At 40.5% G+C, this 20997-nt stretch overlaps 1 protein-coding gene across 4 annotated transcripts; it reads right to left on the reverse strand.

Annotated features, from left to right (window-relative positions):
- Nucleotides 1-1070: 1070 nt before the first annotated feature.
- On the reverse strand, nt 1071-20882 carry fes (FES proto-oncogene, tyrosine kinase). 4 transcript variants are annotated; one of them, XM_034117029.1, is made up of 18 exons: nt 20453-20867; nt 18633-18806; nt 15582-15678; nt 14766-14949; nt 13912-14049; nt 13697-13816; nt 13404-13526; nt 11467-11662; nt 8484-8564; nt 7416-7625; nt 6649-6771; nt 6292-6345; nt 4713-4831; nt 4393-4487; nt 4169-4292; nt 2045-2202; nt 1788-1910; nt 1071-1674 (listed from the first exon to the last, which is right to left on the reverse strand). In XM_034117029.1, exons 1-18 carry the CDS (start codon nt 20675-20677, stop codon nt 1532-1534), a joined length of 2487 nt encoding a protein of 828 aa, XP_033972920.1. In that variant the 5' UTR covers nt 20678-20867; the 3' UTR covers nt 1071-1531. The 4 variants fall into 4 exon arrangements, with proteins under 4 accessions (XP_033972920.1, XP_033972921.1, XP_033972922.1 ...); XM_034117030.1 differs by lacking the exons at nt 1071-1674; nt 1788-1910; nt 2045-2202; nt 4169-4292 and having other exon boundaries at nt 4399-4487; nt 4735-4831; nt 20453-20880; XM_034117031.1 differs by lacking the exons at nt 1071-1674; nt 1788-1910; nt 2045-2202; nt 4169-4292; nt 4393-4487 and having other exon boundaries at nt 4745-4831; nt 6288-6345; nt 20453-20881.
- Between the last annotated feature and the right edge of the window lie 115 nt (nt 20883-20997).

The raw sequence follows: 20997 nt of genomic DNA on the forward strand, positions 1-20997 counted from the left end.
CCAAAAGATTAGATATTGTAACGAAAAGCATTAGTGTATTTAACACACAGATAAATGTCAGCAGACTTCAACAGCCTTTGTGTTTTCTGTGCAAGAAATATGTGGGTAGGAATCAAACCAAGAGCTTTGTTTGTTTAAAGACTATCTGAAAACACGCACCCTGGACTGCTGGGGATAGATTCACAAGATGCACTTTCATCATGTGCCCAATTATATACATTTGTCACAGTTGTTTTAAAAATAACACATGGAGAGATATTTGTGTCTGCATTTGAAAATGATTTCAAGTTTACAGTCTAGTTTCAGATTGTTAATCTACAGCATCAGGTGTAATTGTTTCTTCAGCAATCATTATAAATTCAGTGCTGGAATACAATGACTAAAGAGCAACCAGTCAACTGGGATGGTAAAGTCAACATTTTTAGAATTGGTAATATTCCTCGCACTGGAAGGCTGAGAACAGGTTGCCTTTCCAAGAATTTGAGTCAAATTAGTTTGTCATGAGCGAGTCATACATTTTCTGTCAGTAAAAAATTCTTCCTTTGGTAAATCTTATTGTGACACTTTCTCTATCAGAGGTCAGGGGTTAAAAAAATAACGATGGGAAAATAAGAAATACCAGACCTGCTTTGTAAGGTTACCAGGGGGGACATCATGAAGTAGATATTATCCTGCCACAGTGCCTGGAGCACATTCGTCATTGTTTTTCTTGTGTCGTTTTGTAACGTCTGGATTTTTTTCTCTTTCTTTTGGTTGCTGTTGTTTAACAGTATTTTGCTGGTGCTTGCTTGCTAGCTTGTTAGTTGGCTCATTGGAATTGTCAGACTTTGTAAGATACACACTTTTGCTGTTCGGTCAGATTTTCGGTTGAAAGTACATTTACAAAGAAAACACAAACACATACAAAGAAACATCCTTTGCAAAAGTAGTCAAAAGTACAGCATATTTTTGTGTAGTGATGGTTCCCACTGCCTGACAAAACATGATCCTAGAAAGGGAGATCTGCAGTCGGATCATGAAAACCTTAAAGGCAACACAAATTGACATAAACAGCACAAAAGGCAAAAACCTTATCTGAGTGGCAGCGTCTCAGAAGGATGTTTGACACATCTTTATGGAGCCTTTCAGATAGATCACACGGGTGTTTGGTTTCGACGGTAAAGGTAATAACATACCAAAGTATGTTGTGTTTATAGCAGCACATATTTTTGCAGATGGGTTGAAGACAACCTATTGTTCTTAGAAGAAAGAATGAAACACAGACCCACAGGCAGGAAGGGAAGAAGCAAGAGTGCTGCCATCATCTGGTTCACAGGTGATTAACAAGTCCTCAAAACTTAATTTAGAAGTTTATTTCTTGAACAAAAGTTTATTAATAGTTTTGTTTATTTTGTTACCTTGCATTATCTATGAAATTGAGACTGGAAAAAAAATGTGGGTAGGAAAATAAGATGCACAATAACAGAACAAATCAAACAGACAAAAGAATAATAAAGTAGTCTACAGAATATGTCCAATTAACAGGCTTGTATTACATAATTTTGTTATATATGGCACCGAGCTCAGCCCGAAGTTTCTTGAAAGAAGATCTATTTCCGGGATCGTACTGCCAGCAGCTGATCATAATCCTTGAGATTTCCACGGGGCAGTTGTGTGGAGCAGGCATCCGGTATCCTGAAACACATCCTGACAGTCAAAACATGTGGAATTGAGAAAATGCATCACAAAAAGCAGGAATCTGAAAACAAAAACTTTTACAGTGGATTTTTTGCATGACGAGTCTTCACCTTTCTCCACCTCGTCTCGTGTTTGTTGGTTGCTCATGCTCGTGTAGGGCGTCATTCCCAGGGAGAAGACCTCCCACAGTAAGACCCCAAAGCTCCACACATCACTCTCTGTGGTATAACGACCTGAACACACCAGCAGGGGGCAGCATCAGCAAAGGCTCAGGCACATATCTGTTAGTTTTCAATTGACAGCTGGCAGACAGAACCAGGAGTAGTGTGCTGGTTGTGATTGCAGGGCAGAAACAGTTGTGTTGTACCGTAGTTCAGGGCCTCAGGAGCCGTCCATTTGACAGGGATCTGTCTGAGGCCGCCCTCTGCAGAATAGACACCGTCGTCTTGCTGACGGGACATCCCAAAGTCGCTGATCTTCACCACGTTGTGCTCTGCAACCAGACAGTTTCTTGCAGCCAGGTCCCTTAAAAGAAGACAGTGGGAAAAGTATGTCAGTGATGAATATATGGGCTGATAAAACATTGAATAAAAAGAGACACAAAAGCATCATGCTCTGTCTGAAAAAAGACATGGCGAGAGAACTGAGGGGACTATAAGAAATGAGAGAACATGTCTCCAGTGTAGCATGTGAGGCAGATTGACATGCAGCGTTACAGGCTGAGCAGCAGCAGCTCTGATCTGTCCCTGCCGGGCAAATCTCACAGTGCTCCTGTAATGAGCCTGGTGTCACAACCTCATGTTTTCTGCAGAGCACTGACAGCCGGGATTTATACCTCACCAAAATAAATAACTCATACACAACTGAACTGATCCACTAAAACACCCTGGTTGCAACATTTCACGTATTTCTCTTTTGATAAGAATTTATTTTTTATGTTAAAGGATTATGTTTAATGTGTGATCCTTAAATGAGTTTCACCCTCATTGTGAGATAGTCTTTAGAGGTTGTGTGAGCCTGATTTTCCTCTTAGCTTGTACAAAATGTTCAAACAGAACCAATCACAGAATGCGCTTCCTCCCTGTCTCTTTTACAGCTGGTATAAAATTGCATTAGTGTACGTTAATAGATAAGAGACTCTGAACGGTTTAATAAGTTCACTGTCTCTCCTTTTAAACTACCAACAGTATAGAGTTTAAGACAGAAGTTTTATTGTATTTTAAAGTGCTTCCTTTTATTTGGCACATTTCATTTGCTCAAAATGTTTTTAATTATTTTTTGTAAAATCACTTTAAGGTCAACTTTATGAAAATATAGTCAAGGCTCTTTTCTGTGGATTTTATACTACACTTTGGTGCTTATTTGTATCTGTTTTATTATTATTTTCAAAACCCTTTAGAAATACAGCACTGTAGTTTTCTGAATAAGCTTTTAAATGTTTTTTGGGGGCAGTTCCAGTTCTTGAGGACACTTATCTCTTTTTTTTTAGTTTGGCTTCAATGCACTTATTGTAGGTTGCCAAATGAACGTAATGGGCTGCTGAATAAATGGCAGTGCTATATCTTTTAATATAAACGAAAAAACATGGTAGGTCAGCCAGCAGAGCGTGGTTCCAGCTTCTTCGAAGACAAAACAGCTTCAATAACAGTTTGACGGCTACATCAACATATGTGGAAGTGCTGCGGGGAAAGTGCAGTTTGGTTAACAGTTGGATTATGTTAATGTGAGGGAAGTGACTTATGTTCTGTATTATGAACTGTAAAGGCTTTCAGATCTGCCTGCAGCTTGTTCCACACTTGTTCCTGTGTAAAATGAACATGTTTCAATATGTAATATCTTTTCATTGGAACCATTACTTGTCTGACTCACTGCTTGTGTGGTGTCTTTAGATCCACCATACTGTACAACTAAGAGATGAAGTTTACTGTCCTCCGATAAAAGCATAATTAGTGGTGTTAGTTTGTTTATTTATTTAGTTATGTATATCCTTGTTTAGTATTACATTTTGTAAATCTGTAAATATAGTGGTGTAGGGACGATTTATTTTTGTAGGAAAGGATTTATTTTTGTAGGAAAGATTTTTGATTATTGCAGAAAATAGGCTCTTGGGCAAACACACATGTATGATAGTTATTCACAGGTTTCGTTCAGCAAATAGTCTTTACAAATGAACAGAACATTTATGATTTTTTAAGTGTAAGTGCAATTGCCAGCAGTAAAGCGTTAGACTATACATTTACTATAGTATGGTAGCATGAAGTAACGGACACTAAGCTAAAGGCTGACTTTTGTTGGGCATGATAAAGTTTACTAGACTCTAACAAGCTTTCTAAAGGTCAGTAAGCAAATTCGTTTTCTTAGCTTGGTTGCTTATGGGCAGACATTTCACACAAGTATTCCTAGCGCAGTCAAAATGTGCACCATTTTTATCTCAAAATCCTGTTTGAGATGAAGTGAATAGATCCTTATAAAAAACGTGTTTGTAACCAACCTGTGAATACACTTCTTGCTCTCCAGGAACTCCATACCAGATGCAACATTTTCTGTCATTTTGACCAAAATCTTCGGCTTCAGACTGTGACTCCCATGCCGTAAGAGGGAAAGAAAGTCACCACCTAATGAAATGTGTACACACAAACACATACATATGTCATGATGGAGGGGCACAGCTTTAAATTGTTGGTTATATAAACTGAAATACAGGATTATATTTACCTTGAACGAGCTCCATGATGATGTAGATGGGCTGCTGCTGAGTGCAAACTCCTATCAGCTTCACAATGTTAGGATGGTCATACTGCTTCAGGATCCTAGAGAGCACAGGAGAGGTTGTTTGTGTGTGTGTGTGTGTGTGTGTGTGTGTGTGTGTGTGTGTGTGTGTGTGTGTGTGTGTGTGTGTGTGTGTGTGTGTGTGTGTGTGTGTGTGTGTGTGTGTGTGTGTGTGTGTGTGTGTGTGTGTGTGTGTGTGTGTGTGTGTGTGTGTGTGTGTGTGTGTGTGTGTGTGTGTGTGTGTGTGTGTGTGTGTGTGTACTGACCTGGCTTCCATCAGGAACTTACTCTTGTGCTCCGGGGCCAGGTTCTCTTTGCAGGATTTCACGGCTACAGGAGTATTATTGGAGCGTAAAAGGCCACTGTACACTTCTCCAAAGTTACCCTGTGTGGCATGAACATCAGCATGATTTGTCACCGCTTTTATAATTCTCTTTTCCATCTGAACAATTCTCTTTGATGAACTGTTACCATATGTAGACAATTTGCTGACAATTTGAGAGGAAATGAGAGACGAATGTGCAATTCAATTCTTCTACTTTAACTACTTTTAAGTGTTCAATCTATGGAAACTATGTAAAATTGGTAGGTTCATTTGAAAGATTGGTTAAAATAAATGGTTATTGGGTGCTGTAACTGTTCCTCCTGCCCATACTGGCTGTGAAGAGAGCTCTTAACGCTATTTCACTGTGAGTGATGAGGTACTAAAATTACAGTCCTATTTCTATGAAAAAAAGACTGCCAAAGTTCAGCAGCAGCTTATATGAAATCATACACAGCAGTCTGATTTACATGGAGCAAGTGGATATCTTCCATAGTTACAAAAATCCCTCTTTTGTATTGGCGAAGACAGTGTTTCTCAACAGTGATGTTACAAAAAATGTGCTGTTTGTACTAAAAAGACAGTGGAGTTTAATTGACAAATTCATACTGATATTATTGTAGCTTTACTTTCACAAAGACATCTTCATAGGAGAAACCACAACCACAAGTAGAGATGTCCCGATCCGATCACGTGATCGGGGATCGGAGCCGATCACGTGATTTTCAAGAGATCGGAATCGGGAGAAAAAAATCGGGGATCGGGATTTTTTTTTTTTTTTTATAAAATATTTTTATTATTTTATTTAATGTTACAAAACAAAAATGACTATGTTCACGTCTTAAAGTCATCCTGAGGCCTTAGTTTTGGTTTAAAATTACACAACATCATGTATGTGTTGCTTCTTTTGGGCTTGTTTTCATAGACCTGGTTGCTTATTTCTCTCAAATCTGGCAACAGAGTGGGCAGGGCGCAGTGTCTAATAGTAGCAGTAAGCTAACGAGAGGCTACGTTCAGCTGGTGACTCGGGAGTCGGGACAGAGAAAATGTCAGGAGTTTGGAAGTAGATGCAATGTTTGCAAGGCGGAGGTTCCGCGTGGTGGAAAGAACAGAGCTACGTTCAACACGACCAATCTAATACGCCACCTGAGAAACAAACACCAACAACAATACGACGAGTACACAGCGGCCACTCAGGTAACGGCACTGAAACAACCGACACTTTCAGAGACTTTTAAAAGGAAAGAGAAACTGCCCCAGAACAGTGAAAAGGCCAAAAAAATAACAGCCAAGATAGCTGAATTCATCGCGTTGGATGACCAGCCGTTATATGTTACCTTTTTTTTCTCTTAATGCATTGCATAAAGATCGGATCGGGGAAAAACCGGTATCGGCAGATTTTCAAAATGAAATGATCGGAATCGGATCGGGAGCAAAAAAAGGTGATCGGGACATCCCTAACCACAAGTTACTATTTCAAAGTCCATATGGACATCAATGTACAGAATGTGATTTTTACCTACCCGTCCGATGAGGGGACCCAAGATAATATCATCATGTTCCAGGACCCACTTGTCCTAAAGGGTTTAAAATGAACAATAAAAGATGCATCATAGAGCTATGGCACTAGCAAGACAGAACATGGAAGACAATTTGAAGGAAACATTATTAGAGATTAGGTTTGAAAGTGTGCTCATCTGTGATGACCATTGAAGCAGTCAGTATGTTAAATATGTGTGTGTGTGTGTGTGTGTGTGTGTGTGTGTGTGTGTGTGTGTGCGTGTGTGTGTGTGTGTGTGTGTGTGTGTGTGTGTGTGTGTGTGTGTGTGTGTGTGTGTGTGTGTGTGTGTGTGTGTGTGTGTGTGTGTGTGTGTGTTTACCTTGAGCACAGGTTTCTTCAGCACAATATCAGACCTCTTGGTGACTTGTTGTCGTGAGGAGAGCAGATGATGGATCAGCAGTGGGACGCTGGGGAAGCTCTCTCCATCCAGACGGTACATATTCTACTGACACAGATAGAGAAGCATTTCCAGTCAACCGATGTGCAAACACACAGGAAGAAGGAATAACTTTACAAAAATAGGCTTTTCAATTGTTTAGATCAGGGGTGTCAAACTCAATTTCATGGCGGGCCACATTAGCATTATGGTTGCACTCAAAGGGTCGGTTGTAACTTCAAGACTATATAAATATAAATATATAATAAATATAAAATAATGTATTATATTACATTATTGGCTCTGCATTGGATTATTATCAGTTCTGGTAATAACTCCATAAATAACTACGTCTGAAAGCAGAAGTCTAGGGCACATAATTGAAAGCAAATATTCAACAACTACACCAATTGTAGTGTATATTATATTCTTTGCAAGTTCTTGCGGGCCAAATAAAATGAGGTCGCAGGCCGGATTTGGCCCGCGGGCCGCGAGTTTGACACCCCTGGTTTAGATCATTTAAATAACTTGTATACATTTTTATTTTTTCATTCTTAGCATCCAGACTTCTGTTTAATTTGCATAAAAAACAACAGTGACCTTTCATGAACTTCTCTTAGAACATACTCTTACTACAACAGAAATATTCGAGAAAATACTATGTAGGCACACATTTAATGTAAAGTGTCTTTGTAGAACTCTTCACTTACATCCGCGTTCTGGATGAGGAAATGCTTGCAGGACCCTTCCCATTGCACAGAGAGCACATTTTCCTGTTTCTCTTGACTCTTCCTCACCAGGAAGTCTCCGTCACTCTTCAGCAGCTGCTGGACCTCGAGTCGGGGGATCGCTCCATGGTACCAGTCCTGCTGCTCCAGAGGGCGATCCACCTCCTGCAGCGGGAGGGCGGCTGGAGGCACCTGGGGGCAGGAAGACAGACAAGAAGAATCTTTAATGCTGACATGAATAATAAAACAATATGAAGTGATTGAAGGTGGATTTGAGGGTGATTCTGCATAGAATATATGGAGATACTTCAAAGAGTCTGTAATACTTTAAAGTCTAACGGCACCACCACCTCCAGGGAACCGTAGAGTTAGGAGTTGGAAAAGTAGTTCAAACTTAAACTTAAACAGCCAATAATTTAGGCTGGAAGTCCTCTGATTATAGACACACAGATTTTTATATTTGCTCAAGATGATCTTTTACAGCATGCACTATGCACACAGTGATTTGTATCTTTCTGACAGATTAAGAGCCGAATGACTGACTGTACAAGGCCTTTTCCTGTTGAGAGTTTGTGTGCAGCTGGCTCATAGCTCTAACTGTCAGCGAAGAGAAACGATGTAAACTTGCTGCCTGAGAAGTAAACTCAGTTTTAGGTCATGAAGAATATCGGAAGTGACTATGACCGATAAAGCTGACCTCAATAAGTCCAATAAGGCTTTCAGGAAGACGATGCCTCTAAGAAAGAACATGTGCCTCAGAGAGCTCAGCAGTGCAGCGGATACACTTTCTCCAAAACATGATGAATTGTTGTGTAGTTGAGCGTTGAGTGTATACAAACAGAGACAGCAAGTTGAAGGCAGCAAAGGTGGAGGATGAGGAAGGGAAGTGCCTTCAACAAGCTTTTTCATGTATTTCAACAAAAAACTGAGAAAATATATTGTTCTTTTTATATAATGTGAGCCAACAGTCAAATATAACCACTTGTACTCCATCTATCATTGTTGTGAGTGTAATTGTTGTGCTTTGATTGAATTCAATGTTTAACCTACCTCCCACTTGGGTTTAAACAGGCCACTTAGATTGTTTTTGATCCCATCCATGAGGAGTTTGGAAGGAGGTGGGCTGCGGAACTGAAAAAGGAAAGAAAAGACCCAGAGCACATCTTGTTGGTGAATAAATGGTTACAAATATAAATATAACAGAAACAAATTTAGATCAAAAGTACTCAAAATGGGGGTAAATAGCATTGGTTTAAAATGATGGGCTTGGTTATTATTCATTGATCTGGAGTGCACAGGGCCGATTGGAACATGAGACATTTTTCAGCAACACATTTGGTGACTTGATCAAATTAAACGAGACTAAAACTCTACTCCAACACTAGTATTTCGGTGAAGCTTTGTTTGGCGTTGAGCTAAATGCTAATGTCAGCATGCTTAGGGTGTGATAAAAGCTCTTATCACTTTCTGATTACTAGGGATGCTCCGATATCGATCGGCCGCCGATCGATATCGGCCGATACTCACTCTCTGCCGATCGGTGCTCTCTAAAAATGCCGATCACGAGAGGCGATCGCATGACGTAAAACTCATGACACTTTTCTCTGTGCGCGGCAAAACAAGCTCGCCAAAATGGCTTCACCAGTCTGGCAGTATTTTAAAGTGTCCGAAAATGACAATAAAATAGCGGTATGCAACGTGTGTGTGAAGCAGAAATCCTGCAGCTCCACCCGCTGTGACGGACCGGAGAGCGGAGCAAAACACACAAGAGTTAGACCTAACACACTTAGCTATTTTATCTACCTCTGGAACAAGCTAAACTAGTTATAAATATATGTATTCTTCACTGTCGGGTCACTCATTACTGGATCAGTGAGCTGCATGAAATGATACTGACAGGCTGTCAGGAGAGAGAGAGAGGGGGAGAGAGGAAAAGAGAGAGCATCCGCTCATTTCTCCCGTGTTATTATCCAAAGTTAATGTAAACTTGAATAATGTACTTCATTTGAATGTAATAATTATGTTGGTTGTTGTTTGTGGAAGCGCCAGTGAATGAGCCCCATTAACTGAGTTTTAAACATCACTTTAAAGGGCCCATGTCATGCTTTTCCGGTTATTACCCGTCCCCTTGTGTGTTATGAAGGTTTTTATGCATGTAAACGGTCTGCAGAGTCAAAAACCCTCAAAGTACACCCTGTAGCGAGTAAAACTCTAACACAGAAAAGACCTCCCCATAACGCCTCGTTGGAGATTTCTCATTTTCCATTGTTTACTTCCCGGGTACTCTGACCTGTGAATACCCAGAGGCCACACCCTCTGCCAGCATTTCATGAAACAAAGCTTCCCAAACCTTTCAGCGATTCATGCCGGATATGTACAGCGTAGGGCACCTACTTTGTTTGGACCAGCGGGAGATTCGGGTACACAACCTGTAAGTATTCATTGTTGTTTGTGTATTTATGAAGTTTAAAACAAACAAGGTATCTACCACGACTGTTTGGGTAAACGTTTTTCGGGCTGCTAAGTTGGGATCGCGGAGAAATGCTCTCCGCAGACCCATTCTCACAGCGTTATAAACCTTTTTCTTACTCAATATCAAGCCACACTTATTGTTTTTACTTCGGCTGTGAGTGTTTGTGTTGTGTGTGCTCAGGATGAGTTTCACTTGTTCTCGCTGTATCACCGACCAGGAAGCCTGTCCGCTCCTCGCAGCAGATCGCAGCAACGAGCCTCGCAACTTCCCGACCAATCAGAGCACACTGGGCTCACAGGGAGCGGAGGGGGGGGGGGGGCAGGAGCTCCAACAAGCCATTTAGGACAGAGAGTGAATACCGGTGAATACACATACTTTACAGAGATGCTGTATGAGAAACCAATGTGAGTTTGGAAAATTGCACAATTTAAATCTATTTTAGTATACCTCAACAATGGAAATATGATCAGTAGAAATGGGCATGACATGGGCCCTTTAACTTTAAACACCCATATGAAAAAGATCGGTTTACATTTTAATAATCAAATAAGTATGTGAACATAACCCTTTAAATGGAAGATCCCCATAGGCCCCGCCCACTCGATCTGATCGGCGATCGGTATCGGCCGATAGTAACTGATTCCGGCGGTCGGCGATCGGCCCAATTGGCGATCGGAGCATCCCTACTGATTACCCTCCGGTCACGTGATTGTGACATGTGACAATTACGTCATATTCCACAAGAGTAACATGCTGGTGCGCATCTCTATCATATTAGCTAACAGCAGGGGCGCATATAGTGGGGGGAACGGGGGGGGGGGATACGTCCCCCCCAATTTCATAGGGATATATATATTTATATTAAAAATATATATATTTTGATTTTTTTGTTATAATTTTTTTCAATATATACATTTGTTCACATGATCGTTGTAATATGCATATGTGTAATATTACTTTTACTTATTGTTAATTGTTATTCCTCTAAATTGTTATTTCCTCAAACGCCTTATGTATTATCCTTCTTGCACTTAAAGGTAAATACCAATTCATTTGTTAATCCATATACATACTTACATTGTATTATATTTTATCTTGAATATTAATAACGGTTAATATTAATTATGATTGTAAAACACATAGTAAAACAAATAGTAAGTAAATATCGTGAAAATAATTTCTCTCAGTTTCGTCCCCCCCATTTCAAAAATCTCACCTGCAGCCCTGGCTAATACCTATGCTAACATTGGCTTATTAGTTTGTTCAGCTATACAGCTAAGTACAGCCTAGGTTGATGGGGTTGTCATTTGTGTTGTTTTGGTCAACAAAATGTTGGACGATCGACCTGATGTTTAAAGAGAAAGGATGTTTTGGGGAATATGAACCTCTGTACTATTTTTCTTGGTAATCCATCCAAAAGTTGTCGAAACATGTCACTAAAATCACTAATCCACCTGCTGGTGGCGCCAGAGTGAAAGATGATCAACAAAGTAATCCTCTAATTAGATTAGGAGCTAAAAAAAGACAAAAGTTGCTAAGCCTCTGGCAGAGAGAACATACGCTGCTTGAGTTTGAAGAAAGTGAGCTGTTGTCTTGGTCGAGCTTCAGAGCAGAGGGAGGATCTTTGGAGCCCAGCTTTTCCAGTTTCTCCTTCAAAAGAAGCCTCTGAACCTCCAGTTTGGCTTTAAAGCCCTGATTCAGAGCGACATGCTGCCGGCACTCCTCCATCGCATGCCTCTTGCTGAACTGGTAGACCCTGGATGAGGCAGAGAGCAGCATTACGTCAGGGCAGGTGAATTATATGTGTGGGACATTTTCAGTGGGAGCAACACAAAGGGTTGCACTAGTCAATAAAACAACACGAGTAACGCAACACAACATCAATAAGCAGTCCATGCAAATAGGTTAGCAGATGCTTCATATTGACTAAGGCAGTCAATAAGAAGGCTTCCCTGGCGATGGCTTAGTCAGCATTTGTCCGGATTTTCAGCATGCAAGACCAGTAAACCTTACAATGACCCAGGAGTCCTGTTAGTGAGAGGAAACGAGAGGGGAGAATAAACCTGATAGCTGCAGTAACAAATATAAAGCTTTAACCAAACAGGAATGGCCAGTTCACGGCTGGATTAACCTATTAGAAGACATCAGGGGGATCATTTGCTGTTGGACCCCCAGTGCCCACCCAAACGTTTTCTGTGCATTATGCATACACAATGTGGCCTCCATTGTTCCATTACAAAAAAGCACAGCACACACTATACTTATCTGCCACACCATCTAGTACTGTGCTGCAGAAATACTAAGGTGTTCAGTAAGTCAGTCGAGGGTAGAGATAACACTATCTATTAATCGACAGGAAATGATCTGCAACTATTTGGATTGTTGCCTTTTTTCATACACAACTGCAAAAGCTTTTCATATGTGAAGATTTCATGTTTTTTCTTTATATTTATACTAAACTCACATTAAAAGTAATTATTAATAAAGCTTTCACTGTTTTCTGATATTTTTCTAACATATTGCTTGTATGATCTCAGAGTAAGCAATTATTCCAACCCCAGTTGTTTGGCTATAGATTTCAGCTTGTTAAATAGTTTTTACCAAAACATTTGAATTACATTCTTATTTATTTATTCTGCAAGACTGGATGTGAAAAACTGTAATGAAATTGCGACACTATGCCATTCCCATGCTTTTACTTCTTTATTTTATTTTAAATGGGACCATAATTTAGGAAATGGACATGATGCTGTTTTAAAGAAGACATCAAACTATAGCGACTGAGACGACAAGCTTGTCAGGAGGATGAGGTGAGAAATAAGATAATTTCCTTATAGACATCTATAAAGTAGGACTTTTTTGCAAACCCTTGCTGGTGATTAAAGAACATGCACGTAAAAGGCACTTTTTTTATTTTGCTTCACTTTTCAGACTGTCGACCTTCCCTAAGTTCACGGGTTCTCAGCTACAAGACGTCCCTCGTTAACATCATATAGCATGTCTCTGTACATTTACAAAAAGTTTTTTCAAAATAAAAATCAAAGAGCAGCATAACCTTCACCTCCCTCACTAACACCACCACCACCATATGTGCTCCCAGCTTTTCTCGAGTTTTTGCAAACAAACACATTGTATCCAGCCGACCTCCAGGAGCTTGGTAATGACTCCATCACTCCCACAGGACTGTAAACCTCCAACACCTCCAGACAGCTTCATCAACCAAGACAAATTGAGCTCCATAACTCCAACCATATCACTGTGTAATAATTCATAAGGCACTTTCAGCCCCCTGAGACCACACTGGTTATTAGCTCTGAACTCTCTCCATGGGGGGGGGGGGGGTGCCCGCAGAGAAGCAAACCTCAGTTATTTATCTTCACGGTTATAACAACAGTTTTGTGTTTATAGTCTGAAACCTCCTCTGTGACCTCTGATTACAAAATCATAGCAACATTCGGGCATTCTTGTGGTTCTGCTTGGGTCTGTGGTCCGCTCACCTCTGGCCCTTTTTCACACCTTCCCGCTCTGCGTCCAGCTCCAGCTCTAGCTGATCCACCGAGGTCTGCTGCGAGCCCAGAGTCCGAGCCAAGTTCAGCAGCTCCTCTTCTACCGCAGTCAGTCTACGAGATGGAGAATAAATTGTGAAGGGAGGAAGAAATTAATGCAAAACCGTCAGAGGAAATTGGAGGTAAAAATGAACATGAAGGGGGAGGAGGAGGAAGTGGTTGAGACAGTTAAAAAGGAAATTAGAGTTCAGTCATCTGGATGAAATTGCGTCGTTTGTTCTCACTTGTGCTGAACTGTCTCAAGCGTGAGGTCGTTTAGTTCAATCTCTCTGGATTGTAGCTGCTCAGTGTCCTCCAGGAGACTACAGTCAAACTCTGCACACGCAGGAGTCTCCCCTACAGATCTATACAAACACAAACACACAGAATCATCACTCTGCATGGCTGGCTTTCACGACTGCAGTGTTGCCATCTGAGGGGAAATTTGGCCTCAGTCTACCTGTTCTGTTGGATGAAGCTCTCGTATTCTCTGTGAGGATCGATGGCTGTAAGAGCAGAAGACATCTCCTGGTGGATCTGCACCACTTCATGATGGAGGAGAGAGGAGATGTCGAAATATTCCTGCAGGATCTCCTTTCTGGTTCAGGGGTCAGGGAGGCCACATGAAAACAGAATCATTCAAATTCAGTGGTTTTGAGGACAGGTTTTAGACACATTGATTGAAACACTATATTACATTTCTGCATTTCACAGATGTACAATATCAAACTTTTCCAGGTTGTTTATTTGCGGGCTGATTCACATCAGTGCCAAGATAATCTGCTTTCAGAGACTTGTCTGAGATAAGCAGTCCATCACAGTAAGTATTTAGATGTTTGAATACTTGTCATATTTGAGTCCTTTTAAGCGGTGTCTGTTTTGCAGACTCTGTGATCAAACAAGCGGAGACATCTGCGGTCTGACAGCTGCCTGTCAAACATTTAATGCATGAATAAAAACTCAGATTTCCATTTTTATTTTCATATAAAAGTAGTGTTTTAACGATTTGAAATGTTCTATTTATATCCAGGGTTTCTGAATGAACAAACAAGGAAAATCTGTCAAAGCCGTCTCAAATGCAACACTAAACAACATTAACATAATGCTTGGGGAGGAAATACAACTGTTAATTTAATATGGGAAAACATGTGCATGTACTGTAGTTAATTAAAAAAGTGCTTTTGAAGTCAGCATTCCTTTTGCTTTTATGTGTGTGTTTGTGGATGGAAATAAGCCAACTTATTGCCAACAGCAACACAGTAACCACTAATGTCATTCACACGCACGGTCACTCTGTGGTTTGTGTGATCTTACAGTATGAGCACCATCTCCTGCTGCAGACTCTGCAGCGCAGCGAGCAGGGTCGGCTGGATCTGACTGTAGTGGTGCTGATGGTAAACCTGAGCAGCTCGCACAGACAGCACATAGTCATTGTGCAGCTCGTGGAGTTTCACAGAAGCCCTGACGTAACGCTCTTTAGCCCTGTCTCGCTCTTTATCTGCACACAAGGGGAGAAGACATTATGTCATGTTTGTAAATGGGAATACACGATATATTAAAATAACACATGGCCATCAGTAGGGCTGTGCAATTAATCGTATTTTAATCGCAATTACGATTTTGGCCTGCCACAATTACGAAAACAACATAATCGAAAAAAACAATTATTTTGCTTTGCTAGGTTGTGACACTGAACTACAACATATTTGATCTAATTAATTTTGGTCTCATTTATTTGTATTTATCATATTTATATATGTTTAGTAGCTTGGGGAAGTGCGCTCCAAAATATTTGTTGATCTTGTTTATTGGTATTTATTATTTTGATATTATTTATTTAAATATATCATTTATTTAATATATTTTTGTATTGGTTTTTCAGTTGAATTATACGTTCAGGGTATTCAACAGTTAAAAAGATACTGTTCAAATTATTATTTGTATTTGTTTTAAAGTTCAATAAATGGATTTTCTCAAAGTCAATGAATAATCGTATTTAATAATCGTGATATCAATTATTGACCCAAATAATCGTGATTATGATTTTTGCCATAATCGCACAGCCCTAGCCATCAGTGTGAAACCGATTCTGTTGAAAGAACTAAGTTACTGTATGTCAGGATTCCCCACCTTTACTGGCCTCCTGGTACTTCCTCTTAGCCTGAGCTGCATCTTTCACCGCCTGCCTGTAGCTGCTTTTCAGCCTCTCCAGCTCTGTCTGGGTCACCTGAAGCAGCACACAGACAAACACACAGAAAATCACTCGGTGCAAGGTAAGGCGTTATTCAGAGGAGCCAGGGCCGGTTCTAGCCAATTTGCTGCCCTAGGCAAGATTTTAACTTTAAACACCCATATGAAAAAGATCGGTTTACATTTTAATAATCAAATAAGTATGTGAACATAACCAATAACCTACCATAGCCAATAACAAATAAATGTAACTTATTTTATTTTTGTTGTTCATTTATATCTTATTTCACCTTAACATTTATGTATGCATTTTGTTTAAATCTCTCCAGTTTTAAACAATATTTTTGGTTTACTGTCCTATAGTATACATTGGAATGATTTCAAACCTGTTTTTATTCATCCTAATAATTATAAAAGGTGTGCCTTGGAAATAGTGTTTACATAATTTGTGGTCAAAACGTTTGAGAGCCACTGAGATAACTTAGACTAAAGTTAACTATCTAAACAGTCCTTTACCTCACAGAGACTCCTGGTCTGACAGGAGAGGACCCTCCCTCCACCTTTTTTGTAGAAACATCTTTGCGCAGCTAGCACCAGATGCTAACAATAAGTTCATAACAATCACCGGTGTGGTGCGCCCTCTCTCTCTCCCTCGCTCGGACTCTCGCTCGCACTTCGGCTGTGAGCTGCGGGCGCCTGATAAGCCAACAACATCCCACACTTTCATCACTTACAGCGCCCATCGTACAGGGCAAATGAAACGTGTAACCGTTACCGGGGTGAAAAGGGTGTTACCTTTACTTAATTATGAATGTTGTTACATCAAGGCGGAAAATTAGGATGAGCGCAAACAGTCAAAAATGGTTTGGTCCTCTCCCAGAGGTACCAGCGCAGCGCCCCCCAGATCTGGCGCCCTATAGACGACCGCCTATGCCAAAACCCGGCCCTGAGAGGAGCTATGTGTGGTTAAGAGCTGCCTCTAGGTGTGAGCTCTGCCTGACACAGGAAGCGATCAGTGGCCCTGTTGTTTCACTGCAGAGGAGCACAAACATGAGAAAAGACAAGAGGAAGTGATCTGACATTTATTGTGCCAATACTTCAAGACTCCAGCTGATAGCATCTGTGACATTGTTGTTCACTATTGTACCACACAGTGAATCACATGAATCCAAGTTCCAATAATAATCAAAGACTGAACAATAAAGTAAGAAAATTAAAATGAACAAACTGCCTGCAAGACGGCCGAACCACCAGTACAGATCACTGAACATGAACACATCATTTCCCTGATGTAATTGGGTAATAAAAACAATGTGAAGCAGCCAACAGTTTGAGATTGCATCAAACTGCATATGCACAAACTGTTTCCAGTCTATTGTACCTCAGTTCATTTGACTGCTGTCTATTTATAATGCTGCTGCCGCAATGGCCATCTGCAAGTCAAGATTATTTACTGTAGGAGAATCAACAACTAGATTTTAAAGCAACAACTTCTGCTTTCTCTCTGATGAGAATCATGCCACATACAAAAAACACTTTACCACTAACTGTTGTACACTCATTTAGTATGCCTTAATTTAAAACAAAAATACCAGAGCACCCAGAAGGACAACACGGTAGTGAGAATGATGAAGTTGGCTAATCCCTAAACACAAGCTCTTCTGCTCAACAGCGGTTGCAGAATGCCTTTTAAAAATTAACAATAATTATTGCTTCACAACAACCAATGAATGGTTAATTTTAAATATAATATCACTTAAAATGCAAAGTAAATGTCATTTTTGTTTAGATATAACTTTAAGTAGTATCAGTTCATGGACCACATTGAAATAGCAGTGGTGTAAAGTAACTGAGTACATTTACTCAAGTACTGTACACTTTTTAGATACTTGTACTCCACTTAAGTATTTCCATTTCATGCTACTTTGTACTTCTACTACAATTTAGAGTTCAATCGTTTACTTTTACTCCTCTACATTTATTTAATAGCTTTAGTTACTTTACAGATTTCGATTAATAATGTGAAATATAATCAACAGTTAAATAAGACTTTGGTTACACCTGGAGTAAATCACAAGCTACCCTGCAGTATACAAAGTCATCAAAAATAGCTGCACCTTTACCAGCTTTGATAAACACAATGCATCAATAATTATAATCAGAACATATTATATAACATATAACATATATTATTCTGAAATGGGCTAATCTGCATAATGAGTACTTTTGCTTTTGGTACTTTAAGTATTTAGTTATGCTAAAGCTTTTGTACTTTTACTTGAGTAACATTTTGAATGCATGACTTTTACTTGTAAGAGAGTATTTCTACACACTACTTTTACTCAAGTACAAGATCTGAGTACTTTTTCCCCCTCTGGAAAATAGACACTCAAATAACCACTATCATCCATAAAGAATATTTGCACACTTTCAGTTTGTGTAGGAGGGAGGCTGTGGCTCAGTGGGTAGTGTGCTGGACTTCAAATCAGGGGGTAGCAAGTTTGAGTCCCACTGCAGTCAGCATGTCGTTGTGTCCCTGGGCAAGACACTTCACCCCAAATTGCTCCTGTGGGGATTGTCCACAGTACTGAATGTATGTAAGTCGCTTTGGATAAAAGCGTCTAACAAATGACATGTAATGTGTATGTGTGTTATTTGTCTGTGCTAATTTTTTAGAAGTAACATGGGTAAAAGTTGTATACCATAAGGGTAAACGAGTCAGAATCATCACAGTTCGATGCAGAAAAAAGCTAAACCGCTCATTTTCCGCAGTTGAGTGGTTTCATCACAGTAAAAGGATTGTCTGTTTTAAGATTGTAACCCTGACTTTTGTCATGATCGCAGGAGTTTGCAAGTAGAGGTGTATTTAGGTGTATTTTAGTGTGTGTGTGTGTGTGTGTGTGTGTGTGTGTGTGTATGTGTGTGTGTGTGTGTGTGTGTGTGTGTGTGTGTGTGTGTGTGTGTGTGTGTGTGTGTGTGTGGGTCTCACACCTTGCCGAGCTCCTGCCTCAGTAGGTTCCACTGCTCTGCGTAGGTTTTACGGAGCTGCTGTTTGTCTCTGATGACCAGCGTGAGTTTACTGATGGGACCGTCGAGCAGATCCTCAGAGCGCTTCTTCGTCACCTGACTGAGGACGTCTGTCTGAGACACCAGCACCCCCCACGACTGAGGGGCAGGGGGCAAAGGTCAGGGAGAAAAACAGGTCATTCAAACAGACAACAGGACAACAGAACATGCTTTAACCTCTGTTTGGATTTCTTTCTTAGTGAGTAATACATCTAAAAATACTCATACATTTAAAGGTCCCATGTCATGCTTTTCCGGTTATTACCCGTCCCCTTGTGTGTTATGAAGGTTTTTGTGCATGTAAACGGTCTGCAAAGTCACAAACCCTCAAAGTACACCCTGTAGCGAGTAAAACTCGAACACAGAAAATACCTGTCTATGCTGCCCCAGAACGCCTCGTTGGAGATTTATCTTTTTCTTCCTGGGTACAGTGATGTGCCCATACCCAAATGGACCAATCCGTGGAGCCGTTACGCTATGTCCGCGGAGCCGTTAGGTTAAGTCCGTGGATTGGTCCAAATGGAACAATCCGCGGACTTCCTCACACACACACACACTCAATCTTTTCTCAGCTGCAGCTCCGCCGATTTCTCCTCCCTGAGACGGCAGGATGCGGCGAGGCTGTGAGTCGGTGTGTGAGCACACACACAAACTCCCAGCCAGGCTGCGGGTGTGTGTGTGTGCTCGGGCTGGTTTCGGGCTGGGTTTTGCTGTGTCTCGCTGTCTCGCAGACGGCCACTGGGCTCATAGGGAGGGGGGAGCAGGAGCCGTTTAGGACAGAGAGTGAATACACATACTATACAGAGATGCTGTATGAGACACCAATGTGATTTTGGAAAATTGCACAATATAAATCTATTCTAGTAGACCTCAACAATGGATTTATGATCAGTAGAAATGGCCATGACATGGGACCTTTAAATAAAATGTGATGAAACAAATGTGTGGTTCTTGTCATACATGAGCCACCAAATGTTTTAATATGTTTTTCACCAATATGTTTTTCAAACTGCAGAAATATAATCGTTTTTTTTAATTTTGTTGATCCAACAATATATTGCATGCTCATTCTGCTCCATTCAGATAATTATGTTCTTAAAATATATATTTTTTACCATTCCTCTAACTATTTCTTCCAATCTTTGTAATCTTCGGTGGATATTTTGGGTTCTTAAAAAAACATGTTTTCTTTTGGTTTCCTTCATGGCATAATACTTCCTGTGCATGGTTGCAATTATAGCCATGATTTCTTTGACATACTTCGCAACAATTCAAGTAGGTGTCGGTCAAGTGTGTCGAAAAATCTCCAAAAATTCAGCAAGAACAAAAACGTTAGTATTTCACCTACAGCTCTAACTACAGCAACAAGACCAACGTTACTGTTTGTAACAGACATCTCTGTCCATCCAGACATTTGTGTTGAAAGGAAACAAATTCTGATTGTGATTTTCCAAATGATGATGAACTGAAACATCTGACTCATATGAGTTCATCATACTGTATGAGTCAGATGTTTCAGTCCATCATCACTTTTTGTTGCACAAGTAATTGAATATAATAACATATCTTTTTAAGGATGGAGGAAAAACCTTTTTTCAATGGCCTTCCAAAAGAAATTGTTCTTATTGGTGTGTGGATTTTTAACCTGACCTTAATTTTGAATATTAAATGAAGTAACGGAGTCACACACCTTCTGTATTATAATTGTTTTTGCATGAATGAAAGGCCACAGAGGGATCCCTCACCTTGTTGAGCTGGCTAATGTAGTCCTGTCCCGCTCCGGGCTGAGGCCTCTCTAGTTTCTCTGCCATGGCGGCCATGTGGTGCAGCTGCACTGAAAACTCCCGCTCACTCTTGGCCCGCTGACCCATCCACTTCTTCATGACCTCCATCAGTTGAAGCTCTGAGTCCAGCAGCCGTATGACAGCTGCATGTGCCTGGGGGCAGCGCAGATCCTCCCCAAAGCCCATCTCTGGATGTTTAAACTCTCCTCCCTGCTGAGTGTCTGTCAGTCTGTCCTACAGGAGCTCTGTGTTTGCTGCGGGACAGAAACAGAGCGTGGATATGGAGCTGCTGCTAATGACCTACAGTAGAGAAGTTATTTCTCTGTGACTAAAGACCACTTTCACTTCCCCACAACGAGTACACTGTTCATGAGAGGCAGCACTTCCTCATGTCTGTTTGAATGTGGTTATTGTTGCAATGTTTTAATCTTCCTTTCAATTTACTGGCACAATAACTTTCCATTGCACATGTATCAAATATCCACATACATTTAGAAACAACAGAA

This window comes from Trematomus bernacchii, unplaced genomic scaffold (genome assembly GCF_902827165.1).
Source record: "Trematomus bernacchii unplaced genomic scaffold, fTreBer1.1, whole genome shotgun sequence".
Lineage (NCBI taxonomy): Eukaryota > Metazoa > Chordata > Actinopteri > Perciformes > Nototheniidae > Trematomus > Trematomus bernacchii.

Excerpts from the sequence above, each read along its gene's own strand:
- fes (XM_034117029.1), bottom strand. The coding sequence starts at position 20,677 with ATGGGCTTTGGGGAGGATCTGCGCTGCCCCCAGGCACATGCAGCTGTC. Across the intron at positions 8,565-11,466 it reads TTTCTTCAAACTCAAGCAGC|TTCCGCAGCCCACCTCCTTC; the intron begins GTATGTTCTCTC and ends TTCCTTTTTCAG. Across the intron at positions 1,911-2,044 it reads TCCTGAGGCCCTGAACTACG|GTCGTTATACCACAGAGAGT; the intron begins GTACAACACAAC and ends TGGTGTGTTCAG.